This window comes from Crotalus tigris, unplaced genomic scaffold, assembly GCF_016545835.1.
Source record: "Crotalus tigris isolate CLP2741 ecotype Arizona unplaced genomic scaffold, ASM1654583v1 scf7180000024286.1529876, whole genome shotgun sequence".
In the NCBI taxonomy this organism is placed as follows: Eukaryota; Metazoa; Chordata; class Lepidosauria; order Squamata; family Viperidae; genus Crotalus; species Crotalus tigris.
Window position 1 is genome coordinate 880352 of NW_024100459.1, and position 27084 is coordinate 907435.

Here is a 27084-nt window from a genome sequence, read left to right on the forward strand (position 1 = left end):
TCTCCAGAATCTCTCAAAAGTGTGTGAGGCTGAATTTTTAGCCCATTTTTTAAATTTAATATTACCACTTAATATGCTCTCCTGCACCAACCAAAACATTAGGAAAGTATTATTTTTTCCCTAAAGTCTTCAGACTTTAAGGGGAGAAGCAGATGCCATTTCACTCTAAAACTGGAAAAGTGGGTCACATTTTCAACCTTGTCCATTTCACTAAGGATGAGAAAGCTTCTCTCTTACTGTTCTATGGAGAAAAAGATAATTAAATACTATGTCAAATGAAAATTGGCCTCAAATATTTGAAAAGCTGAAAAGTATTTTGGTAGCTCTAGCCCTTAAGATGACACTAACATGCTGTTGAATTGCAGAGATGGTCACAGAAATGTATGTAGAGGTATGTATGATGGTCACCCAATCGATACATAAGGACTACTTTTTATTCCTCTGTTATTGACAGAAGATACCTTCAGGTTTGCTATAGGTCTAAGAGAACTCCAAGCAAGCACACCCAAAGCCTTGAATCATAGTAGCATAGAGCAAAAAATGTTAGGTCACATTATCACTGAATTTATATGGCTATACCAGTGGTGGCGAACCTATGGAACACATGCCAGAGGCAGCACTCAGAGCCCTCTCTGTGGGCACATGTGCCATCGCCCCAGCCCCGCCTCCCCCCGCGGCCCCACTCACCAGCAGCCCCCCCAGAGAGTCGCCCTGAGCGTGGCCCGCATAGAGCAGCACAGCCAAGGACATGGCAGCCAAGCAGCGGGGACGAGACACTGCCCTTGAGCCCCATCGTGCGCAGATATTGCTGCAGGATGCGGGCGGAGGGCATAGCTGCCATGGCACTGCTGGGCTGCCTGGGCGATCTGCGGCGGGCGATGGAGGTGAATGGCTCTGCGGGTGGGTGGGTCGGGGCGGGGCGGGTGGGGCAGGGCAGGGACGGGACAGAGGCGGGGGCAGTTTTGGGGCACTCAGTGTCTAAAAGGTTCGCCATCACTGGTCTATACTGTAGCAAACAGGAGAATATACTCTGTAAAATCAGCCCATCTTAATTTTTGATCAGTGTGACTTTAAGGCTACTTCAAATCACAAGAATCAGGAATTAATATTGCAAAGTTTCTCTTTTGTTACATTCACTTCCTTATCCAAACAATCAATTAAATGTACCAGATTTAGCTGATCTATTGAGTGGATTTTTAACACAAAGCCTAGGCATCAAAAATCTGAAACACACACACTCCCAAACATCCGGCTTGATCATTTTTCCCTTACACCTCGCAAAAGCCTGCTAATAGACTCAAACAGAAATGCAAAGCGAGGAAGCCACTTTGTGATTAAACTGTTTTATCGCTGGATAACAAGGCTGCATTTAATGCAATTAGATGGGAACCAAAATCTTTGAGATGAGAACCAAAATTTTAGTTTTTACCATTGTTTTACCATCTCTACCAGAGAGAATCAATCACACAAAGACAGATACTCACTCAAGCCTAAATCTGAAACAGAATAAATATTCCAATTAATGTCCTTTGCATGAACTGATTTGATGTCAATTATACCCAGAGTTCTTTATATATGGCAATTTAAAAACCTATCTATACATAGATGTGAGCAAGTTAAACAGGTTAATTTGGTATGCAATATTTAGAAGGGGCAACTGTATTGACAAAGTGCATATTTTTGGAGGGACAGGATGGGGAAAAAAACTAATTCAAAGGAAATGTGGCCTAGCAAAGAAAGTTAGACAGAGTGTGGGTAGGATCAAGAACAAACTCTTGCATTGTCTATGAGAGGCCATTTGGTTTCTGAAGCTTCAGCAGCATTCTGTGCATATTTTCAATTTTTTTTCTGTACAAGAATAGAAACTAAAGTATTTGTGTTTTTTAAAAAAAGGAAAACTATGAATCTGTATATTCTGCACCAAGTTCCAAGATGTGTTGCACATATGTGAACACGGAAATATTTACAGTGTAAACGCTGGAAAAAGGAGGAAAACCTGCTTGTTAGTTCTGAAGATTTCTTCTTTGAAAAGGAGAGCTCTGATATATATTTTTTTTACTCTATGCCCAAGGTCAATAAACAGCAATACTGAATTAGTTGGTTCACATGTAAGCAAATGTTCTGATCATCATCCCAATGTTCACAATCATCCTATTTCTTGCATAAATCTTATGTTTGCTTGGTGCATTCAAAATTAGCTTCTGAACTGTTTAGGTTTCATGGCTTGTTAGGAATTACATCTTTTTTTGCTGGAGTATTCCATGTTCTGGACCCCCCAGAGTCTTGGAAGAATTTTAAAAGGCTTCGGAGGGAGCAATTCTAGAAAAGTTAGCAACTTCAAGTTAGTATTTCTCATCTCTCCAACATACTTTCTAAGATATCAATTAAATTGTCCAGTCCAAATAAATATCCATCTTCCCGGTTCCCTTCTTGCCAAGCAATCCTGTGGTCCAAGATTTGCCCATCTGGAAGAAAGGTAGTCTTTCCAAAATCAATGAGCCACACATTAGCACGTTCACTTTCATCGTGCACAAATAACAGTGAACTTCCAATTACCTACAGAAAACAGAAAGAGACAGAGATGAAGGCCAAAAGCTGATTTATTAAATTTCCTGAACCTGTTACACATAAATATTGACTGATGATTCTACTCTTCATATAGTTAGAACCAACACACTACTAGTTTATAAAGAAATGTGTGCATCCTTTGACTAATAAAACCCACAAATGTTCTACATGGTCTGTCCAACAAAGACTTATCTCGACAGAAAATTGGATTTTGTGGGATTGATTGATTTATCCAATTTATCCAACTTCTTAGCAACTTACAAACTAAAAAACACCCACCCTACAGAAAAAGAAATCATAGCCCACCAGAGAAACAATATAACTAACTATAAAACCAAATTTAAATAATGGGGACTCCACAACCAATGTATTCCCAGGGCTGTGAAAACAATCACGTTTTAGTGATTTCTTGAAAATCATTAGATTGGGATAAAATCACACACACACGTGTGTGTGTGTGTGTGTGTGTGTGTGTTGAGAAAAGTAGTTGAACAGTGGGATAAATATAAAAACAACTGTTTAATAAACTAACAACTGTTATTTATCCTGGTGTTCGACTACTTTTCTCAATATGAATATACCCGGGATTCGCATTTACTACTATAAAAGAGAAGGCACACTTCCTGGGTCTTTTAAGATAATATTGTTTATTGTACAGTAGGTAATAGTAGGCAACTGCTTAATTCATACATAAAACAGCCATAAACAATATTTACTAGGATTATTTTATATTCACTAGTTTAGTTTCAACTTCAAGATAAAAAAGGAGCATACAGTATAAATGGCATCTTTATAGCTTTCACCTGAATATTATAGACACAGAGCTAAATAGCTAACACTGTTGAAGGCAATGGGTTGAAGGCAATAGAGATCTTTCAATGTTTTGTTTTTTATATTAGATACAAGGAAGCTTATTCAGGCATACATTTCCATTTTTGAAGCCACGGCCATTAAGAGATTCTTGAATTGGCCCACCAATTTAGATTCCTTGCATATGTATCAGACATCTTTTGTAACAAGCAACAAGGCTTGGCTATACGCTGTTTCAGCATGTCATTCCCAGCTTTTTTTCCTAAGCTGCATCATAATTTGGTTTCAGGCTGATTCACAGAAAGAGAGGTTTTGTATTGGAAAAAGGCACTGGAACTAGATGGCCTTTGTGTTACATTTTAGCACATTTGTATTTAAAATTTCTTGTAATTATTGAATAGAAGCAGATAATATAAATGCATGTTTAATTAAATATACCTCTTCTTACTAGAGCAATCAGAGCAACTCACCTCGTGTTGTTTAAAGAAGACAGAAGACTCAAGGATGCCACGAATTTCACACAGACGCTTTAAATATTTTTTCTGTCCAAAATAGAACAGAAGCAGTGAATCATTTAAAAGTATTTCTGCCACATAGGCAAAAGGAAGATTAATACAATAGTGTGGGGGGAACATCAGAAATTATATTGTCATTGAGCCATCTGAGAAACAGTCTACCAACAATTTTGCAGAAACCTAATTCCTGACTGCCGAGCTAAAGTATTTGCTACCCATCCTAGAGCTGACAGAAAACTATAACAGAATGTCCACCCTGCCAATCCCTATGTTCTTTTTCTATCATCTCTTTTCCCATCTTTGATGCAATAGTATCTCTGCTGAACCTGCTAGCTGCTGTTAGCAGAGGCCTTACTGAGTGTAAGCAATATACTGCTGACATTTTACTTCAAATCTCCATAAACAATCTGATCCAGTATTTTCATATATAATAAAAGGGAATCTGCCGTTTCACAGCCTCATCTTCTGCACCTGCTCTTCAAGTAGTACTAGATCTTGCACAAAGGAGGATCAGGTAGCCAGGAAAAAAACCAGACCAAACAGTTAAACATCAACCTGGGAAGATCCTAGAAAAGATCATCAAAAAACAGATCTGCGAACAACTAGAAGCAAACAAACTAGTATATATAGTATATATAGTACTATAACTAGTAGCCAGTATGGGTTTGTTAAAACAGATCATGCCAAACCAATCTTATTTCATTCTTTGACAAAGTGACTAGTAGACCAGCGAAATGCTGTGGACATAGTATACTTAGATTTCAGTAAGGCATTTGATAAAGTAGACCACAACCTACTCCTTGGTAAGCTACAAAAAGGTGGAATAGACAATATCACCACCAGATAGATTTGTAGCTGGCTGGCAAACCGAACACAACGAGTAGTCCTCAACGGCACTACATCCACATGGAGAGAAGTAAGCAGTGGGGTACCACAAGGTTCCATCCTAGGTCCAGTACTCTTCAATATCTTCATTAATGACTTAAATGAGGGAATTGAAGGGGAACTCATCAAATTTGCAGATGATACCAAACTGACAGGAGTAGCCAACACCCCAGAAGACAAACTCAGGATGCAAAAAGATCTTGACAAACTTTGTTGGGCCCTATCCAACAAAATGAGTTTCAATGTGGAGAAAAGCAAAGTTTTACATTTAGGCAGGAAAAATCAAAAGGTACAAGTATAGATTGAGCGAGACCTGGCTTAAAAACAGTAACTGTGAAAGGGACCTTGGAGTCCTAGTAGACAATCACTTAACCATGAGCCAGCAATGTGCAGCAACAGCCAAAAAAGCAACCACACTGTACTCCTTCTGCTAACCTGCTCTTCATCTTTGGCAGCATCTCTCTTATTGCCTGCATCTAAGACAGATCAGACTACTCCATTCCACCCTGGTACGATACTGATTTAAAAGTCTATGGAGATATTCAGTCATCCAGGTCATGGTTGACCCAAACGTGCTTTTTCACAAGGCAACTTGGACTTACTCTTTTTCTTTCTTTCTTTCTTTCTTTCTTTCTTTCTTTCTTTCTTTCTTTCTTTCTTTCTTTCTTTCTTTCTCTCTCTCTCTTTCCTTCCTTCCTTCCTTCCTTCCTTCCTTCCTTCCTTTTCTTTCTTTTTCTTTTTTCTTTGAAGATGTTTTGCTTCTCATCCAAGAAGCTTCTTTAATTCTGACTGGATGGTGAGGAATGGAAGGATTTATATTCCTTGCAGACAGCTGGACATTTGCATTCTTTTAGAGAATCGTTGATGCCACCCAGAGGCTTATCTGTGTCATCAGGTCACCTAAGTAGTGCAAAAGGGTGTGGTGCCTTCTTGGAACCTTTGAAAGGACTGTGTTGTAGACTGAAGATGATGTCGTATCCTTCCCCCTCTGTTGAGAGGAGGCTGTTCAATTTTGACACAGATGGTCTCTTTGACCCCCCCCCCTTTCAAACCAGCAGTCCTCTCTGTCCAAAATGTGGACTTCGCTGTCTTCGATAGAATGGTCTTTTTCTTTTAAATGCAGATGGACTGCTGAATCTTGTCCTGATGGGTTTGTTCTCCTATGTTGTGCCATTCATTTATGAAGTGGTTGTTTTGTTTTCCCAATGTACAGATCTGCACATGGCTCACTGCACTGTACTACATATGCCACGTTGCTCAGTTTGTGTCTACGTGTTTTGTCCTTGGGTTGGACAAGCTTCTGCCTTAGTGTATTCTTGGATTTGAAGTGTGCATGTATGTTGTGTTGGCTGAAGATCCTTCTGAGCTTTTCTGATATTCCTGCAACGCGTGGAATGACTACATTGCTTCATTTATTGTTTTCTTCTTTGTCTGATAGGGAGGAGTTCCTGTTGGGTCTTTTTTTGGGATTTGATGAACGCCCACTTGGGATAGCCCCAAGTTCTGAGGGCTTCCTTGATATGTTTTAATTTTTTTGTTTTCTTTTCCATCTTTGCTGGTAGACAGACCTTCAGCTCAGTAGTGTAGGGTTCTTATAACTTCCATTTTGTGCTCCAGTGGGTAATAAGAATCAAAATGTAAATATTGATCTGTGTGTGGGGGTTTTCTGTAAATTTCATATATAAATCCTTCCATTCCCCACCATCCAGTCAGAGCTGAAGAAGCTTCTTGGATGAGAAGCAAAATGTCTTCAAAGGAAAAAAGAAAGAAGGAAAAAAAAAAGCCCAGTTGCCTCATGAAAAAACACATTTGAGATTCTGATTTAAAAGAAAAATCCGAAGAGACTTTTTTAAACAAATTCTTAAGATCTCTTTTGATGGTAATAATGGCATCCCGGCTCCTTGTAAAAAATTGTCCACAAAAATCCCACACCCGTTTGGCAATTCCTCTTTGTCAGCAAACCCTAATCAAGAATTAAAACTGTCATCCCAAACTTCCATGCTTAGCTTACCAATATAGTTGTGTTTCCCTTAATGAATTCCACAAAAACCTGGAAAACTTGTTCTCGTGTCTTTGTTGTCTTGAAGTTGGTATTACAAGTCCCATCAGCCTTCTGTAAATATTAAAAAGGTGGGGGGAGTCATTCTGCAGGCAGTGGAAAGAAGAAACCAGGAAAGAGACTAAAGAAAGGAGGAAGTCTCAAACAAGGTACTCAAACACTGGAGCCAAGAGATACCCAGGTGGAGAACTCTTCTTTTGACGCAACTTCAAGTAGCTCCACTAGTATGGCATAACTAGTTGTGTGTATTATCCACTAAAATCTACATCTAACAGCATAGCTGATTAGTAATCCTCCCAACTAAATAGAGAATCAGTTTGGTCAAGAGATTAAAGCATCAGGTTAGAAACCTGAAGACCATGAGTTCTAATCCCGTCTTAGGTCCAAAGTCAGCAGGATGACCTTGGCTAGTCATTCTCTCTTGGCCCTAGGAAGAATGAGGCAATGGCAACCCCTTTCTGAAATCTTGCCAATAAAACTTCAAGGACTTGTCCAGGCAATTGCCAGGAGTTAACACTGACTTGAAGGTGCACACAGACATATAGACATACACAGAGTCCTTTCTAGCTTGGCATCCTCCCAGTGCATATACTGACAGATGTAGCTGCAGTTCAGTTCTCCAGAAGATGGGGTTAAACTGTTGCACTGCAGACATCAAGTTCAAATTCACACTTATCATGAAACTCCCTGAAGACCCTGGCTCACTCACATACTCAGACTAATTTCTCTTGCAAAAGTGGGAACAGGGAAGGATGGGATTAAGAACCTAAGAAGAAAGACAAGAGACAAATGTCTTTTTGTGATACAAGATATATTTTGGAATAGTATTTTATTTCATTTTATTTTATTTATGTCGCCCATCTTGCTATCCAAAGTGATACTGATACCAAGTCAGTAATTACTCTGAGTCATGGTTAAAAGTTAATTCATTGGAATAATTGGTGGGATTCCTTTAGCCTGAACTTTTTCAAGTCCCATTTATTTCAATCATTTGCCCTTAAGTGTAACTCTGCATCCAGATCATTAGAAAGGGACTGGAACGACTGTTAGCATTTATAGAAAGAATACTGCAGCTTAAAACCATGTTTCTTACTATGAAATATGCAAGATCTTTTTTAAAAAATCACGCATCTGTATACATTTTAGCTTTTTCTGTAGGTGAATGTCCAGTGAAATTTGTTATTCTGTATATTCATACTGATGCAATTATATCTGAGTAAAATCTATGGTCGATGGCAGGCAGGCATCTACTACCCTCCCCTTTAATAGCTTCTTCTCCTTCAAAATAAACACTTTTGCTCCAATAGGGTGGGTGAGTCTGGCAAAGATCCAAATGCATATGCCTGACAAGACACAAGAACATTATGCAACGGCTGGGCGCATCGTGGGCAGAGAAATCTAGCAGAACTCTGATGAACTCAGTGAGTACAGTGAAAGAATTCTCTCTGCCTATTGCCAGATGGCACATTATCTATTACGTACCAGCATATAACTCATCGTAAGGAGAAAATCTGACAGAACCCTCCAAATGTTTTTGCTAACATCAAAACCTGAGATGCTGGGAAGATGCACAAAGAGAATCTTTCGGAAGTCTAAACCTATTCAACAGAATGAGAGCCAAAGTGCTAAGGGCCAGAGGGATACAGCATCAAGGGCCCCTGGGTTGGCCCCAGAGAGACCCAAGTTCTCTCCAGCACTAGCATACGTATATTTACATATAGTGTGTGATACGGAAACTTATTAATATCAAAGCTGACATTTTTAATTCAAGCTTCTAACAAGATTACTATTTCCCAGGCAAGAAACAACTGTATCCTTGTCTTTTGCTTCCCTTTTGATGGAGATGTTTGTTTTGTTGTTGTTGCTTTTATTAGCAACTAGTTCAGCTAGTTCATCTGATGCTCTATAAACTGTGCAGAATATCATTTTCATCAGCCTTGGTTGATAGCCAATATAGCCAATGGTAAGTAGCTGTAAAAACTGTAATCCAAACCAGCTAAATATGCTATCCTGCCATTGTATGTGTGTGTCTATCCTTGTGTGTGAGAGAGATAGGGTTATATATTCCAAGATACTTTCCTTGAGCGCACTGACATCAAGTACAAATCTACATGTTTCTATTTCCTGCTGGCTTCTCATCCAATAACCAACCAGGCTGTCCTACATAACTTCTGAGACCAGACACTGTCACCCAGGTGTGGCCATGAAGGACACGTAACTATGGAAGCTCCTGAAAAGCGCACCAGAACAAATGCTTCAAACAGGAAAGGCTAGGGAAGATTTCTTACCTTTATCCCTTCGATCCTGAAACCCTGGCTAGCACTGGAGCTGATGGTCTCCCTCCACTGCATGTACCGAGGTTTGGTCACTGCATGCTGAGCGTTTTCTTCAGCAGTGGGTGCCAAAGGATCCACGTCTATCATCTTCTTATACATATCTTTACGAAGCTTGGGTTTTTCTCGTGCTTTAGTCAATTCTTCCTCCAAGTATGTCCTACAAAAACAATGGGACGTTGAGCATTTCTCTAACTCCAGCAACTACAACAAAAGCTATTTCTTATTCCATGCTGTCTAGCTCATATAATGCACCATTCCAGTTACAGGCAAAATGAATTAGCAACCAAAGCAGAGTTCTCTTTTCAAGGTTATTTAGATTAAGATCAGGCCAGCTACAGTGTGGGAAAGAGGAAAAAGGGCATAGCCAACAGGATTTTAGTTTTTCTTCAAATCCAAGAAGATACCTTAAATCAAAAGCATCGGAATGATTTAAGATTTTAGGAGAGGGGTCCTTGGTGTTCTCCAAGCTTGGTTGTTTTCTTGCAGACATTTCATTTCCCCAAACTAAGTAACATCATTATTGGTTTTTCTCCCTTTCTTTTTAACAGGATAAGAGTTCTATACTGATTTTCTTTTAATTGTTTTAATTGATTTTCTAGATTGTAAATTGCTTTGAGACATTTATAGAAAAAAAATATATAGATGTACAGTATATGTTAAGTAATCTTAACAAGAATGCATTGGCCTCTTAGTATAGCCAATTGATCTCATTCAAAATGGAATACCATCTATGATATCTTATGACAGACTCAGACAGATCACAAAAACATATTGAAAAGAAAACTGATTACACACAGTTTTTTCCAAATATGAAACTATCCAGCTCTAGAAGTATAAAATCAGAAGAAAAAAAAGAAAAAAAATCAATTTATTTAACTGAGAAATGTATAGAGCAGTGGTGGCGAACCTATGGCACAGGTGCCAGAGGCGGCACTCAGAACCCTCTGTGGGCACGTGTGCCGTCGCCCCAGTCCTAGGCTTTCAGCTGGGTTTTATAAAATCTTTTTGCTTTAGGCCTCCGCTGCCGTGTGCAAAAAAAAAAAGTTCAATCAATCAATTTCAACTTCTCGCAGGAAAAAAAAAGATCTTGCAAAGTTGAAATTGATTGATTGAACTTTTTAGTCCCACCATTACCACCGCAGCCACGCTCACCCAATGGGCCACGCCCACCCAGCACCCGATGATACTTAAGTGGGTTTTGGGTTGTAGTTTGGGCACTCGGTCTCTAAAAGGTTCGCCATCACTGGTATAGAGGGTATATTCTAAAACTCTTTTGATTAAAGTTTTTTTTTTATCTATTTCAAAAGAAAAGAATTCTTCACTATTAACTTTTAGTCTTTAACTTGTTTGAGGAGTACTGATGGGGGTGGGAGAGAAACAATTTGATGAGAAATATTTAAATATATTTCAAAGAATTGTATAACTTTTCCAACGTTTTCAAACCACTTTTTGTTGACTAGGAGCATAAAATTTTGGACAGAGCAGTTGTCAAAAAAAGCTGTTATTTAGTATACGGTAGGAAGAAACAAGGCAACAATACATTTTCATCAGGACAATGTAAATATTTCTTTTAGATTCAAAACTTGCTATTATAAAATCTGAGTAACTTTTTATGGTAGGGAGGACAATTTTACAATGCAAAATAGACATATACTTAGAGATTTAATTTAATGAAATCCTGCTTCAAGTATATTCTAAAACCACATTCTGTGCATAGTGTTACTTATCCCAAAATAAGTAGTATGATGTGTTTGTATGTTGAACAAAAAAATCTCTAGAAACACAAAAGGGCAAGTTGTGACAATTCAGTTCTGCTTGTATTACCACACACATGCAATCAATTCATGTTCCTTTACCCAGTGCATAGTTCATAATTTGATTGTGAGACCTGACAGCAAGCTCAGAGATAATTCAGCTGCAACTTGACCAAAATGAAACAGTATCAATTCTTCTATTATTCTTGCTATGGATGTGTCCAAGCTGATTACATCTTGCTATAAAATGCCATTCACTTCCATGAATGAGTCCTATATGCAGTTCAGTTTCCAAAAATAATATGGGGTTTGGAAAGTGATGTTCTTTATAAAGAAAACATTGGCCATTTATGGATAGGCAGACGATCTGGACATACCCTTGTTTCAGGATTGTTTTTGGCAATAAAACTACAAAATTTAAAAATTGAAGCTATATTAATAACCCTAAAAGGAAAAACCAAGCAGCTTATAGGGGAGCTTAAATTACAGATGCTGATGCTGTTTCTTAAATAGTTATTTTTCAAAAATGTCCAGAACTAAGAATATAGTAGAAGGGATCTGCTATGAAGTTCTGTTGTTGACCTTCCATGAACACCCTAAGAATATCTAGCTTCCAAATTATCCAAATTATCAAACAAATTATCCACAATGAGATGGGAAGCTTTGTTTAAGATCTCCCACCTGACTCCCATTTTACAATCCATCACACAAGGCCCTTCAAAATTAGCTAGAAGATCATCCAACTGTAAATAGGACTCGCCATCTCTCTCCACCACACCATGGAATACAGGGACACAGGAACGTAGTGAATCTTTCATCAGCAGTTTAAAGCACTTCTCCTCATTCTCACAGTGGCGTTTCAGAATCGTCCCACCATCGGCTGCTTTGAAACTTCCTGCAGAAACAGAACCATGATGTCATGGAATTTTCAAAGGCCTCTCCCCACAGTTCAATTGCAGTATCCCCACTATCACTAAATAACCCAAGATAAAGAAAACCAGGCAATAAACAGCCTGTCAGGCCGAGGAAGCTGAGGGAACCAATCACAGACACCACCAGTCAAGGAAGAGTGTGGGGCAATGGGAGGTGAACCAGATCCCCACAATATCATCTTTGAACAAGCCTTCCAGAGGGATATGTTCAACCGACTCTGGGCCTGAGAAGCCCAAGAATGGCCAGCACCACCACCAGCAGCAGCCCAGCAGGCTGACGCAGCCTCCACAGCAACTGCTGATCCAGCTCCCACACTGCTAGCCCCACTGCAGCAGCTGGGAGCAACTCCAGCAATCCCAGTAGCACAGCCATCACCATCAGCTTGGGCTGCCCTTCCATGGAGGAGAAAACGCAGACCACTGGCCCTCAGGGTGAAATTCAATGGCAATCCAAAATAGCTGGCATTTTTCCTGACTCAGGTGTGGACGTACATGCAGGAATATGAGGCCGATCTGCAAACCGACCCGGCTAAAGTGAGAATTGTCACCACAGCATTAGAGGGTGAGGCAGCAGAATGGATGATGGCCCTGTACGATGACGATATGGCAGAGCTGCGCAAGTTTGACAGATTCATAACAGTCCTGAGGAAACCCTTTGAAGACCCCCCTGCCGACCAAAAAGCCAGGCCGAGAATCAAGACTATAAGGCAGGACAGATGATCCATTGCTGCCTATATTCAAGAGTTCCAGAGCCTGGCCTCTAAGCTAGTTGACTGACCAAAAGAACTGGCTTAATGTCAGGCCTATCCCAACTTGAGCATATAGGAAAGAAAAACCCTTGACTCCATTTGCAGAGAAAAGGTATACTTGTACTAAAGCCAAGTGCTTATAGCATAAGCAAAGCCAGATCTGAATATTCCTGCATAAATTTGGTGCTTTTCCCTTCTCCCAAGTCCTCTGCCTTGGTCATCTGGTCAATGTCCAACAGTATTCAAATTGTGGTAACAGTTCTAAGATTTGGCGCCTCTTTGGTGGGTGTTTGCATTCCATTCTAACACTAGTGTCCTTGGATCTCCCAACCATTGTCTCCGATTGGCACCTCTGGTTCCTGTCATCCCCCTCCCTATGTTCTCCTTTCTTCCTCCCCCCTCTTCATTTATGGCAGTGTCATCAATGTGAAGCGAAGTTGAAGCAGTGTATGGCAGATCTGATACAGCTCTTTCATAAAAAAACCTATGAAAAACATCCACTTGAAACATTTAAATATATGTAAGCCTAGATACATATGGCTGTACAAAAGCTTCACAGAACCAACCATGTAATGACTCAGGAGCCAGATCTGGTGATCAAAAATATCCTGTCATGATCTGAACTGACCATTACTGAAATAGCAGGTAACGGTATTGCAGACAAGAATTCAATACAGGAACAAACTTATGTTAATAGAATATATGCTGAAAGCTGATCTTTGGAATGCAGCATACATTTTGAATCAATTCAAAATTATTTGTTGAGGAAAGGTAGCCATTATGTTAGCATGTGTGCCAAATTCCCCAACTCCTACCCCAAAAGGTAGAAAGAACAACTGTGTAATCTCTACAAATTTTAAATTCAAAGCACGAATCATGTCTGGATAATTGAAAGATGGATGAGAATAAAATATGTTTTTAAATCACATGCCAATTAAATCATGGTGAATTTTGACAGTTTTTTTTTTTACAATTGCTTTTGTATTTAAAAAAGCAAGAAAACATGATGTTAGAAATCTGAGGTTTTAAGGTTCTTGTGAGATTTCAGTCATGCTGGAACCACCTCCATAGTCCCAAATAGCCCATAATTGAACTGCATGATTTACTGACCTATCTAATCTTTTAATAAAGTCCATCTTTATTTATGTCATTATTTAAATGTGCATTGTTGTTAACTCTCAAAATCCAGTACGGATTTTTAAAATAGGAATAATGTAAACACTCTCTTATCTTGCTTTGAATATTTAGAAATAAATGATCAGCTCAGCTCATAAGTATTGTTTTTGACTAGGGGTTCTGCCAGCAGATTCAACGTTTCCAACTTTATTCATAATTTTTAAGTACGTTCTACTATGGTAGACCAATTAAAGAAAGAAGGTTCTCACCAGTGTGACCGGCCAACTGCACCCAAGAATACCGTTTTTTGAAGGGACTGATGACTGGCAAATTGACAATTGTCTTTATTGTCTGCCATGCCTTTTTCTGAAACACAAAAAATAAAAGTTAAAAAATTGCATACAAACATCTAAATATTTTATGAAGAGGTGTAGCATTTAGTTATTGTTAAAAATCTCCTTCAATTTCCAAACTAGGCCCACCATTAGATAAATCAGATCCCCATTTAGAGATACTGATAATCCTAATAAATTTAGAAGGCATACTAGTTAAAAGCTAACAAGGCTTAGGACTTATTCATGTTATCTAAGATCCATCAATATAAAACTTGTTAACAAAATCCTGTTATAATGAAGCTCAGGCATGCTGCCCCTATGTGCATATGGAATTCTGCTTTCTATTTTTATGGATCACATTATCCTGACGCCTTAGCTTTTTTTTTCTTCCTTAAACATAAATAAGCAACAAATCCAGGCACTGCAGGGGCCAAATAAAATAAAAATAATTCCTTGAAAGATTGTAGAAGGATCACGCCTAATTTTGAATAGGCTCCCTTTCCGGGTCAAATTCAAAGGGTTATGTACTTTCTCCACTTTCATATAGACTAGAGAGACCCATGTGCTGAAACCCATTTCCATGCTGAGATTGCTATTCATGGCTATATGCCAGAAAAATTACCATGTATCATTCAATTCCTTACTCTAGAACAGTGATTCTCAACCTTTCTAATGCCGTGACCCCATAATACAGTTCCCCATGTTGTGGTGACCCCCAAATGGGTGTGGCCACCAATAAGAGGGAGTAGGACAGCTAGGGAAAAGGGAAAAAAATGGCGGACAGCGTGGTTTGGCGACCCCCGTGAAATGATCGTTCGACCCCAAATGGGGTCCCGACCCACAGGTTGAGAACCACTGCTCTAGAAGATTAGGCTAATATATTTTGGATGATCTTTGAATGGAAAAAAGGCACATTTTACTGTCATTAATTAGATTCAGTAATTGCTTATTTGATTTAAAAATATTTTGAGACAGAACAACGTAAGAAAAATGGCATGAGGCAGATGGATAAGCTTCGACTATTGAAGATTTTTTAAAAACATATTATTATTAGGAATGGGGAAGAAATCTTATCGCTTAGCCATCCTACACTGCTTAATTTTCACAACTCCTAGCATCTTTGTTTTTCTCAAACAAAAATTCAACTTGTTCATTTTAAATAAAATCATGCATTTTTTGTGTCCTGAATTTTCATACTCTACAGTATAAGCCTACGCATACCCACTAAGTGCTTTTATGATAATAAGAAACAAAATGGTTAAGACTAATTACCACTCGTCCTTTTCTCTCTTTTTTCCACTTTTGTACAACCTTAGAGAGGAGCTGATAATTCCAAGGTTCACTATGTTACAGCTAAATATATGCAGAATTTGTTATGTTGCCATAACATTTGGATCAAGTCTTATTTTAGCAGATCAGATTCATATGAGAAGTCAAACGGAAGACATGATTGTGGTTGTCTTTGGGAAAGCTGACTTTCCCAAACTGGTGCTATTGTGATGTAACGAACTAAACATTTCACCATATCCTCCAAGCCAGCATGCTACCTAGGGATAATGCAAATTGTAGAAATATACTCGAAGGTACCAAATTGAGAAAAGCGCAATATACCATTCATTGGACATAGAGAGTCCAGCTACACAAGATTTATCTGCTTAAAATGTCACTGCAGCTCAGCCTTTATAAGCTGGGGAGAAAATGACAAGAACTATTCTTGTTGTGCAATCTCAGGATTGATCAGGCAAGATACAACATGCAAACTTGTTCTCTGTGAACCATTCCAATTTCTTTGCTTTATTCTGAGGATATCAAGAGTAGGAAAAATTAGTTTCTCTGACATACTAACTTTTCAATTCAGATATCTAAGCAAACCCAATTCAACTAATGCATAAAAATAGGGCTATAGTTCCCCTCACCTTCTGTGTCTGCCTTTGGAAGAAGCAAATTATTTTATAACTTAACTGCTCTATAATCATTCCAGAGAATAATTACCTTTCTGCCAGCATCATTATTGTTTTTGTTAAAGAAGCTGTGCGCCTAGTCTAGAATGCAGCTGCTATTAAATTCCCAAAAGAGTTAATTAAAAACTCTAGGAAAACCTCAGCTGACAACCTTTTTACACCTAACAACACAGGAATTATCTTTCTGTCTTTTTTTTTTCTTTTTGCATATTTCACAGAGTAGACCTGTGAAATTCCATGCCGTGGCGTCTTCCTTGTATAGTGACACCCATGTCAATTCCTCTTTGGGCCTCTTCAGCAACCTAAGACTGCCTATGTGATTAGTAACCTCATCTTCCTTTTTCCTCTTTTCCTTTATATAATTTCAACTCTCCTCCAATTTCTTCTCATCAGCTTCTTAGTCCATTTCATCTCCTCCCTCCCCCTTTCATGTGACTGTGTTTAACTCTTTCATTCTGTCACAATTCTGCTAGCTGGCCAGCCTTAAGAGGGTCAGATCCTGACTACACAACTAGGTTATGAGATAAGATGATGACTCAATTAGTCCACTTTCTGGGTATGCATAATACAGTGAACTATAAATTAATCAAATAGGCTGGATATCATGCAAAACTACAAAACAAAAACAAATCCTATGCAAGCTTAATTCTAATCGCTGTGAAAATTCAGCTGCTAGTTCAACTGATTTTGTTTAGCATACTGTTTGTACACAAACAGTATGCTAGCATTTCTGTTTGTACAGAAATATATTAGTATGATTAGATTGGATTACCTGGTTTCCCAGATTTATATGCAATTTATTGTCATTGTCTTACAGTTTCCTGTATTCACCATTTGCTTTTGTAGATTTATTCAAATATTATACTTTTTTTAAAGATCAGAGAAAGGATTTCAAAGCACCATTCATTTCAAAAATATTGCTATGTACATACAGTACTAGAAACCATACAACTAAAAAGTAAGATTCAGCTCCATTTAATTCAGTTTTACTGATGTTTCTCCTAACAATGCTACCACTTTTAGGGATCCCAGACTTGCTAAACACAGGCAATTACCAGTGGCTTACTTGTAAGTAGAAAAACACATTATCTTTTTATGTGTCTATGTACTTATTTACTTAACAGGGATTGTACGTGTGATTATAGCAGGCAATGAGAACCTAAGATATATAATGTGGACAGTGGGCTGTGTCTCTGTTGCATAAAACTGGGTGCTGGCACCAAAGAGGTGGCATGTTAAATTTTGAAAGCTAAGTTAAAACAGGGCAGTTCATTATAAAGAAAAAAAAGCTTATCTTTTATTCATTGAAATATTTATTGGGAGGAAAAATTATATTTTATCTTAAGATCAAAACCACCACGTTTTACATGCTATATTCAGTTGTTTCGAAAGATGGAGTACTTATTATGTGAGTATTTCTTAAAAGGTATCTCTTTGCCAGCATCCTTCAGGTAAGGACTTCCCCTTCTGTATATCTACATTCACGTCCATATGAGGAAGACCTCAAGAGTGCCATTGTTCATGCTCTTCACCCAGAAAGGACAGTGCAGGATTCTTCTTTGAATGGAAGGCATGCAAGTACATTGTCCCATACAACTGTATGCAGAGATGTCAAGAAGACAATAATAAAATGTAAGCAACATGGGTGGGGATAGCCTATTAGTTTGTAAGGAACCTTCCTCTTTTCTGGGTAACTGTAGTGGACTATGACTCTACTACACATCCCTCTGAAAAAAGTCCACTTCCAATATCATATCTGACAATCAGGTAATCAACATTTGTTTAGGTGCCTTATGTTCTGATATCTCACTTTTGTTCTAACAAATTCCACAACACACTGGTATATAGCATAGAGATATTCAAAGGTCTACTTTTAAACCAATCTATTAGCAGCATGTTTTCTGTTAATTCTCCAGTCCAATTTCTAGCTGAAAATCAGCATGCCTATGTTGGCCTGTGCGTATCTACCTAAATGCACATACTCTTACACAAAAAACTGGGGAGTTGACATTACAGAAAAACTGGCTGTTTGCAAAGAAAGGTTACTCCAGCATGTATATAAGGAACAAAATGTGCAAAAAACAAGATGCCAAAAACATGTTTAAGTCACACCTTCCTAATTGTCTTCATTACGTGCTGCCTCTTTTCTTAGAATATGTAAGAACAAGGTACTTGAAGGCCAGGGGTAGGCAACCTCGGCTCTTTTATGACACATAGCTGACTCAGGAATTCTGGGAGTTGAAGTCCATGAGTCATAAAAGAGCCGAGGTTGCCTACCTTGAACCAGGCACTCAATACTGACTAGTAAGTAGTGATTTGAGTAACTGAAAAGGCAATTTATACTGGAGAAGGCCGGGTTAGAAGTCAAGAGACTATGATTTCTAGTCCCACTTCAGGCATGAAAGCTGGCTGGGTGACTGTGATCCAGTCACTCTTTTTTAGCCCAAAATGTCAGGCTTGTGTGACAAGCCAATCAGTCAAAACCAATGGATCAACCTCAGGTCATCTGAAAAAAGCAGACCCTGCATTTGTGGGAAGCCACTAGGAAGGAGAAAAAAGATACTCGGAGGAAAAACATGTCTTAAGTCCCTTCAACATTATCTTACCCAGGAAGCATTTGCTCCAAGGTAAACAGTCTCTCCTTCCCAATTTAGATATGACTCACCTGTTATCAGTGAAATTCTTCTTGGTAGGATGAGATAAGAGCAGGAACAACCCCAGAACAAGCAAGCCTTAACATGATACAACAATCACATTCACATACATTCTGGTGAATTGTGTGAGAAGAGGATCTGAATCTAAAAGCACCGGTCTTCATTAAATCACCTCACTTTTTTCTCTTCCGCATACTTAAGAACAACACTCTCTACTGATGGTAACAAGCTCCTACCTTGCTAGCAAAGCACAGATCCACTACAAATAGCCTGAAACAGTTGGAACAAGTGGGTCAGCCACTTTTTACTTGATTAGCCATCAAGAACTAAGGAGAGAACCAACCTAGAGCTAAGGGGGAATTTCCTGACAATTAGAACAATTAATCAGTGGAACAAGTTGCCTCCAGAAGTTGTGGATGCTCCAACACTGGAGGTTTTTAAGAAACCATTTGTCTGAAATGATATAGGATTTCCTGCTGAGCAGGGGGTTGGAGCAGAAGATCTCCAAGATCCCTTCCAATTCTGTTATTCTGTTAAATGGAAAAAATTAATAAGATTTCCCTTGATTTAAAATTAACCCCTGCTGATTACATAGACATATCCAAGTTGGGTTTTTTTTAGCAATAAATGCATAAGTGGTTAATCATTATCTTTAAAAAAAATCTAACATAATATATAGTTCAGGGATTTCTTGTTAGCTCCCCATCCAAGTACTAACCAGGGCCAACATAACTTTACTTTTTCAAGATTGGTTAAGGTTGGTAAGGTACTGTGACTGAACAGAAAAAAGAGAGATATAAATTGAAAAAGCTCCAAGAATAGAGAATGCATATTTATTCTACAGAACTGCAATCATTACCATTCTTGAATTGATTCAATCCAGACAAGACAAAATGGCAGTTCTGGATAATTTAAAAATTTTATGGAGAAGTCTAAAATATCAGCTTCACATTTGATAAGTCCACTTGAATCTAGAATCATCACAAATGACATTAGTATCAAGAAACATATTTTATTAATTTGGGGTTTTCAAATTATGGGACATAATCCTTGGGGTTTGTGAGCAAATTTGAGAAGATCAGAAATGTTTGGCTGCCTGCATACCTATAGTAGGAATTTGCTCCAAGTTTACCTAGACTGGCACATGTCTGGGCAAAGTAGGAGCACGTTCCGGCAGGTTTTCAGCTCCTGGCATGCATGGTGTGCAGGCCCAGGAATGAATTATTGTCCACAGAGTAAGGGGGAATCCAGAAAACAGCCTGTGGAAATTTAAATATAATTATTTGGTTTCTTAGTCTTTAGCAGTCCCTTTTCACATTCTTATTTGATTTCATTCCAGTTTCTCTAGTTCTTTATCAATGAGATTCATAACTTCAAAATGGTTACTGAGATTCTTTCTGAAAATGGTGAGTATATGGACACATTCATATTGTGGAAACGGGTTAGTTTTGATCTTCCACTTGGAAGACCTGGAACCTACACATAAGCAGACCATGATCTATTCCACAATCAGTTCCCAGTCGCAGATGTCATTTTGGTTCTTTGAATACTGCACAAGCAATCACAAAATAATTGATCAGTCAGTCACCTGCTTCAACTAAATTTTCTATTTTCAACTTTAGTCTTCCAGTCTCCAACTACAAACAACACATTGTGCTTGAAGGTTCTCTTGATTTCAAATTTAACTTGACATAAAACTCATGAGCCTCCTCTTCTTCTGTATCAGTGGTTGGAGCATAAACTTGGATAAACATCATGTTAAAAGATTGCCCATGAAATGTAATTGGTATTATTCAGTTACTGACTGCATTACATTCTAGCATTATCTTTGATATAACCTTCCCAAGAGAGCCATACCTCTCCTTTTTTGTTTTTTAAATCCTGAGTATTAAACAGTGTGATCTTCTGACTGAAAATATCCAATTCCTGTCTGTTTCACTTTGCTGAGTCCTAAGATGTCAATCTATAGTGGTTTTATTTCATCTTTCACTGTGTTGAGCTTTTCCATGTTCATTCATTGTACATTACATGTTCCTATTGCAAATCTGTTGTTTCAACTTTGGATTTTCCTTTCTCTGTTGCAACTAGCAGTCCAAGAGGCTTTAATCTATACATGTCATAAATGTCACTACTATTTCAAAAGAACCTCAGTTTTTCCTTAGCAGCATGTTGAATGCCACCTAACCTGAAAGGCTCATTATCCAGCATTATATTGTCAATCATATTTTCCTGTCTATCCGTCTGGCGTATACTTCCAATATTCTTTGCTCAAGCATTCTTGGAACTCTACCACCCTGTCACCATGAGGCAGCATAGCAGGACATGAGGGGGTGCCCAGTCATAGCTCTATGAAATCATTGACTTTGCTCATGGAATAGGTAGATAGATAGGTTTAGTATTTGTCATTGATGGGAAGACTGCAGGACTGCAAAATAAGAGAAACTCTGGTTTATAATACCAGTTCAGTTCCTCTTCTATCCCCTCATCTAAATCATTTATGAAGATATTGAAAAGCACTGGGTCTAAGAAGAACCTTGGGATACCTCACTGCTTACTTCTCTCGATGTAGATCTAGTTCCATTATAGTTCTACATGTTGGTCAGCCAGTTACAAATCGATCTGATGCTATCTATCCCAGATTTTTCTAACTTACAAAAAGTTAGGTTGTGGTCTACTTTGTAAAATGCCTTACTGAAATCCAACTATACTATGTCCACAGCATTTTGCTGGTCCACTTATTTAGTCACTTTGCCAAATGTGTTGAAATCAAGCTTGAACCATAGGCCAATACAGTAAGGATGCCACTGCCTCTTATCTTTCCACACCTCAGGTCCCATAGAAAACAGTGATGTAATGTCTTTTCTGCATAGACCAAAAATTGAATTTATTTATATATTGCCCTCTTTTAATAATACATAAAAATAATTAATTAGTGAACTAAGTTCACAAATGCACACTGTTCATTCAGCCCTGAAATGAAGCAGTGATACATTATGGATTTGGAACTCAGTTAGCAAATTATACCATATAATACTATGCCACACAAATTGAGTAGCCTATGGTTCACTTTCAAGGTTACAGTTGCCATTTTTAATTGTAAGGTTTATAGCATTACTTTGCTCAGATTTGGGATTTAATTTACTGCAAGCTTAACAGAATCCTCAAGATATGCATAGTATCATGCATACTTCTCAAGCTCAAAGCAGCTACCAACTCTAAACCTGAACGTGCAAGTTTAGGGAAACATTGCAACATGTGTCCTTAAACAACTTAAATTGCTTGTGCAAGTTACAACTTGTTACTGACAAAAGAGAGCCAAGGATGATCAACTATAATATCTGAAAGCAGCCCAAAGTTACCAAGACAGGTTATATAAATTCATGCCTGGCCTATTTCTATTCAGCCATTACAGGCCAGTAAGCTACAAACAGAGTTTACCACAGTGGTTTTCAATCCTTTTCACATCCTTGGCACACTGAAAAGGTGCTAACTTAAATGGTCAACCATCTTATAAGCAGGATTTTGGGTTACAAAAGGTCTTGTGACATTACAAGTTACTGTAATTCATTTGTGGCTCACTGATGCAGTACATCTACTTTATTATCTGCAAGGCTAATAAGAAAAAAGATGCCCTGACAAAGCCCTGATCTTTTTCTTTTTAAATAAATAATTTTAAAAATATGCCTAACACAAGTATGGCAAGATCAATTATATATTACTAGAATAATGGCAAAACAGTTTATCACTAATTTGTTTAGGATAATGCAAATAACAATGGAAATTTGTGAATGTCCTCTATCTATAAGATGGGTGTCAAAACTGTATTAGCTCCCAACAGTCTTTTTCTAGTTGCAATTACTGTAACCATGGTACCACCCTGTCCTGACAATATTATTTTCTCTGCAGTGCCCATACAATCGTAGTGGCAAACCTGTGGCACGCAGAGCCCTCTCTGTGGACACGTGCGCCATTGCCTGAGTCCTAGGCTTTCAGCTGGGCTTTATAAAACCTTTTCGCTTTAGCCTCCGTCGCCGTGTGCCAAAAAAAAAGTTCAATCAATTTCAACTTCTTGCAGGAAAAAAAAGATCTCGTAAAATTGGAATTGACTGATTGAACTTTTTAGTCCCACCCAGTCTGCCGTTACCACTGCAGCCATGCCCACCTAATGGGCCACACCCACTCAATTGTCACACCTACCCAATGGGCCATGCCCACCCGGCACTCAACGATACATAAGTGAGTTTTGGGTTGCAGTTTGGGCACTCGATCTCTAAAAGGTTCGCCATCACTGCCCTATAACATTGCCTTCATCTCATCCCCAGACCAGAGTAAGATAGGCTTAAATCGTCCTTAGCTGCTCTGGGGTTAATAGAATACTTTCTCTTACTAATGACAATGACAAGGCATGTAAACATTTGTTACCCTTTGCATCCCATGACTCTGTAGTGGCCAGCCCAAATACCAGTCCAAATGAGATTTATTGGCTGTTTCATGCTGATGTGGCCCTATATCTTTTTTACCTTTTTATCCTGACCAACTTTGTCTGTCCTCCTTATGCAGATAGACACAGCAGAGTCATACTAGCAGCCTTCTAGATTGTTCAGCCAAGTCTTCTGTAAGAGTTATAGGGTTCTTTAGCACAAGGCTCATAAAGTTAAACAGTGCGATTTAAAATAGTATAATGGTCTGAAATAGTCTAACAGGCTGAAATTATGAAATTAACCCTATGCTCCACAACACAGCACAGTGGAATTTGGAACGCAGCATTTATTGCCTATGGAAAGAAAGGAAAGGGGTGAAATATCCTGAATTAAACTTGCTACTTGTGACTCAGCTCACTTTGTAACTCTGATATGCTTTTCTGTATGCATTCTAATTTTATTCCTTATGGGTTATGACACAATGGGATATAGGGGAAGGGGCAGAGGAAGTAGCCTAGGAAATAAGGATATTGCCCTAGAGTCAGACCTGTCTCATTTCCACTGCAGTGCTGTGATTGATAAAAGATCCCAGCACTTTCTCACCAGCCAGTGACACACTGAAAAGGGACAGCAACAAAACTGGAGCTCTCAACCAATCCCTCTGCTTAAATATGTACCACACATTCACAATGAAGACAGCAACATTTGGCAATGACACAAAAACAAACGCAATAGAGGAAATGGGGAAATGCTTATAGTGACTATGTATATTTTACAAAGCTAGTTATTTTTCATGCTACCGTGCCCTGAAAAACGTTGCAAGGCATTTCACAAAGGGGAAATCTGGGATGGTGAGGTTTACATCTTGCCATCTTTCCTTTTTATCAACAAATATCTCATCTCTCTGGCAGTTAAACTCAGCCTGTCCTCTGACATAAACAGGAAATGAGAACCCCGCAGAGGATACACCTGCTGAGCTTTCAGAAAACAGCAGCGATAACCTTTAGCCATGTCTTGAGTTTAGAAACCAGAATCACCCCAAGATGGTTATTCTCTAAGCATATGACCCGTCAACATATTCATCTCAGTGGGTAAACACTGAAATTTTATTACTTTTATTACTCTTCCACAATCACTATTCAATGCTGGACTTACCTTTGCTAAGAAGAAAATCACATATGAGGTGTAAGATCTATGATACTTATCAACAAAAGGAGGAAGAAGAGGCAGCTGCAGAGAAGGGCAGATATTGAAACACCCAAGATAATAATAGTCCATAGTTAACCATTCATCTATATTCCAAATATAATTTCTCTCAAATGCTTTTAATTTATGCTAGTGTATAAAATTCAGTTTCAGCTACTTCCTTTCTTTCTTTGTTTAATTTGGAAAATTTAATTGCAGGTGTCCTGCAATATGTCTAATATAGAGGAAGAAGAGGAAGGCTTGAACAATAAACATAAAAAACAAGGCATAACTAATTAATCTTTAGAGAGAAATTATATTAACATGCCTCTGGACTTCCATAAGAATTGCAGGAAACTGCTGGTTTACCTATTAGGTTTCATTTGGTCTACACACATATTGGGATAAAATATGCACATTATGACATTATATATTATGTACATAATATAAAAGATACAATACCAGCAGAAATTCTGATCTTTGTACTGATGTTACGGTAGGATAGGAATAAACTGAAGGCTTTCATAGAGAGGTATTTAAAATTGATTACACTAATGAGCTATAACTTGTTAGTAAAGGATGTTGGCAAACTACTTACCTCATCATACAAGCCCTGCAAAGCTACTCTCTTAATGTAGCAGAAAATTAATACTGGAAGGAAAAATAAAAAAAATATTTTGCGTACTGAATCCAGTTCTAAACAAATTATATCTTTTTATCTATTTCTTAACTTCCACAAAATGACTCCACTCTATTAGCCTTCATATGTGTTGAATATAACTTCTATCATTTCTAACCTGTGGACCCTAGATTGGTGTAAATTGGCCCTAGTTTCCTATTACATTTGAATGGTTTCCCTACAGACTAACAACTGATTAAGTGTCATCAATATGTCATACAGCCTTCTTCCCCAAAGAACTTTTCTTGCAGATCTTCAGAAAACCCTAACCCAGAAAATCAACTCTGATTACACGTATTACCTTATGGATATACAAAGGAATAGACCAAAGCAAATGCTGAATTATCTATAGATAAGTATTGCAGTTTAAGCTGCAACTAACCAAACATCTAATTAATCACATAACCAAACAGCTACAGAAAAAGAATATAATAATAATAATAATAATAGTCCCCCAGTGAGGCACTACCTTGACGTGGTTGTGAGGCTTGTGTACTCTGAGGAAGATGAGAGCTATACCAGAGGTTCAACCATACTGGACTGGTCTCATCAGGAGTCAGACAAAGAGTGTCTCTCCCATAAAAAATATGGTGAGACATAAATTTCAGAATGCCATACCGGCTCGGATATTGCCCGGGTTAACAAGGTCTGCGCTAGATATTGGAGTTCCTGAATATCTGGTGAAAAATGGGTTACAGGACTTAGGACTGTTGGCTGAGCAACCAGGGCCAGCAGCTGCAGAACTACTGGAAGAAAAGGTGTTTACCTGTCACAGATACACAGTGATTGAAAACAAAGAAATAACGATCTGTTACTACAGATCAAGTCCAACAAGAAGAGGATATCTAAAACGAATGCACCAGTTCTGGAAAGAACAACATCCAGAATCAGAAATAACAGAACAGAGACTAGCAGATCAACGCCGATTTATAACACGAAATAAAATATTCACAGAAACAGAATTGGACGAACTGCAAAGGTTTACCCAGGGCAAAGAAATCAAAGCCTTACCAGAAGTAATTCAGAATGTAGAGGCAAACCAGGGGGAGTTGGCAGTGAAGGAATCCAGCAGAGATATACAACTGTTCTCATTTGGAAACCAGGCACCTCTTCCTCAGGAAGAACAAAACCCTCTAACTAAAGAAATAAAAGAATTGAAACAAAGAATAACTGAGCATCTAGAACAGCACAAAAACAACAGAATAAGGCTGCCTGCATTGAAGCTTGTTCCAAAGAAACAGCTAGCACAAGCATTAAAAGATGCAAATACTGCAATATCAAGTATAAGCACCAATTCACTGCAAGAAACAAACCAACTAATGTACAGCACAGCTGCAGTTATAACTGAATACCTGGGATGCAAAATCAACAAAGAAGAAAAACAAACAAACAGTGCACCACAAAAATGGAAGGTTAGACTAGAAAATAAGATCAGCAAGTTAAGATCACATGCAAGCAAGCTAGAACAGATGAAAGAAAAGAAGCTGAAGAACGAGAAGACCAAAGAATACCTAATCAAGAAATACCACTTAGAAACAAGGAAGATCAAGGAAGCACTGGAAATAATAAAGCAACAAATAACAGCTATAGCCAAGAAAATCAGTAGATATGAAGCTCGAATTGCAAACTATAGGCAGAACCTCCAATTTCAATCCAATCAGAAACGTTTCTACCAATCCATCAATGGAGAAACTGCAAGAATCAGTCAGTACCTGACAAGGAAGAAACAGTGCAGTTCTGGAAGCAGATATGGGATAACCCAAAGAAATACAACAAGGATGTGGCTTGGTTAAAAGAGGTGGATGCAAATAAAACAGAAGTTGAAATGAAAGAACTAGTAATAACAACAAAAATGGTAGAAAAAAGAGCAAAGAAAATCAAAAATTGGTCAGCACCAGGTGAAGATGAACTGCTGGGTTTTGGTTGAAACATCTAACTGTTATACACCCACTCATTGCCAAACAGTTCAACAATATACTACAAGGAGGAGAAATTGAAAAGTGGCTAACAACTGGGAAAATCTACCTAATAATGAAAAATCCAGCAAAACGGGCAACACCAGGCAACTACAGGCCAATTACCTGCTTACCAACAACTTTCAAATTACTAACTTGTGTGGTAGCTG

The 27084-nt window shown here is 38.3% G+C and overlaps 1 protein-coding gene across 1 annotated transcript in view; it reads right to left on the reverse strand.

Annotated features, from left to right (window-relative positions):
* Nucleotides 1-1989: 1989 nt before the first annotated feature.
* The window catches only part of ITPKA (inositol-trisphosphate 3-kinase A), a 56279-nt gene continuing 31184 nt past the window's right edge, over nucleotides 1990-27084 (reverse strand). Inside the window, exons 2-7 of the mRNA XM_039323880.1 lie at nucleotides 13994-14090; nucleotides 11609-11822; nucleotides 9126-9330; nucleotides 6790-6891; nucleotides 3849-3920; nucleotides 1990-2556 (exon numbers count right to left, since the gene is read on the reverse strand). Of these exons, the coding sequence (XP_039179814.1) occupies nucleotides 2353-2556; nucleotides 3849-3920; nucleotides 6790-6891; nucleotides 9126-9330; nucleotides 11609-11822; nucleotides 13994-14090 (894 nt within the window). The 3' untranslated portion in view covers nucleotides 1990-2352. The remainder of the gene's footprint in view (nucleotides 2557-3848; nucleotides 3921-6789; nucleotides 6892-9125; nucleotides 9331-11608; nucleotides 11823-13993; nucleotides 14091-27084) is intronic.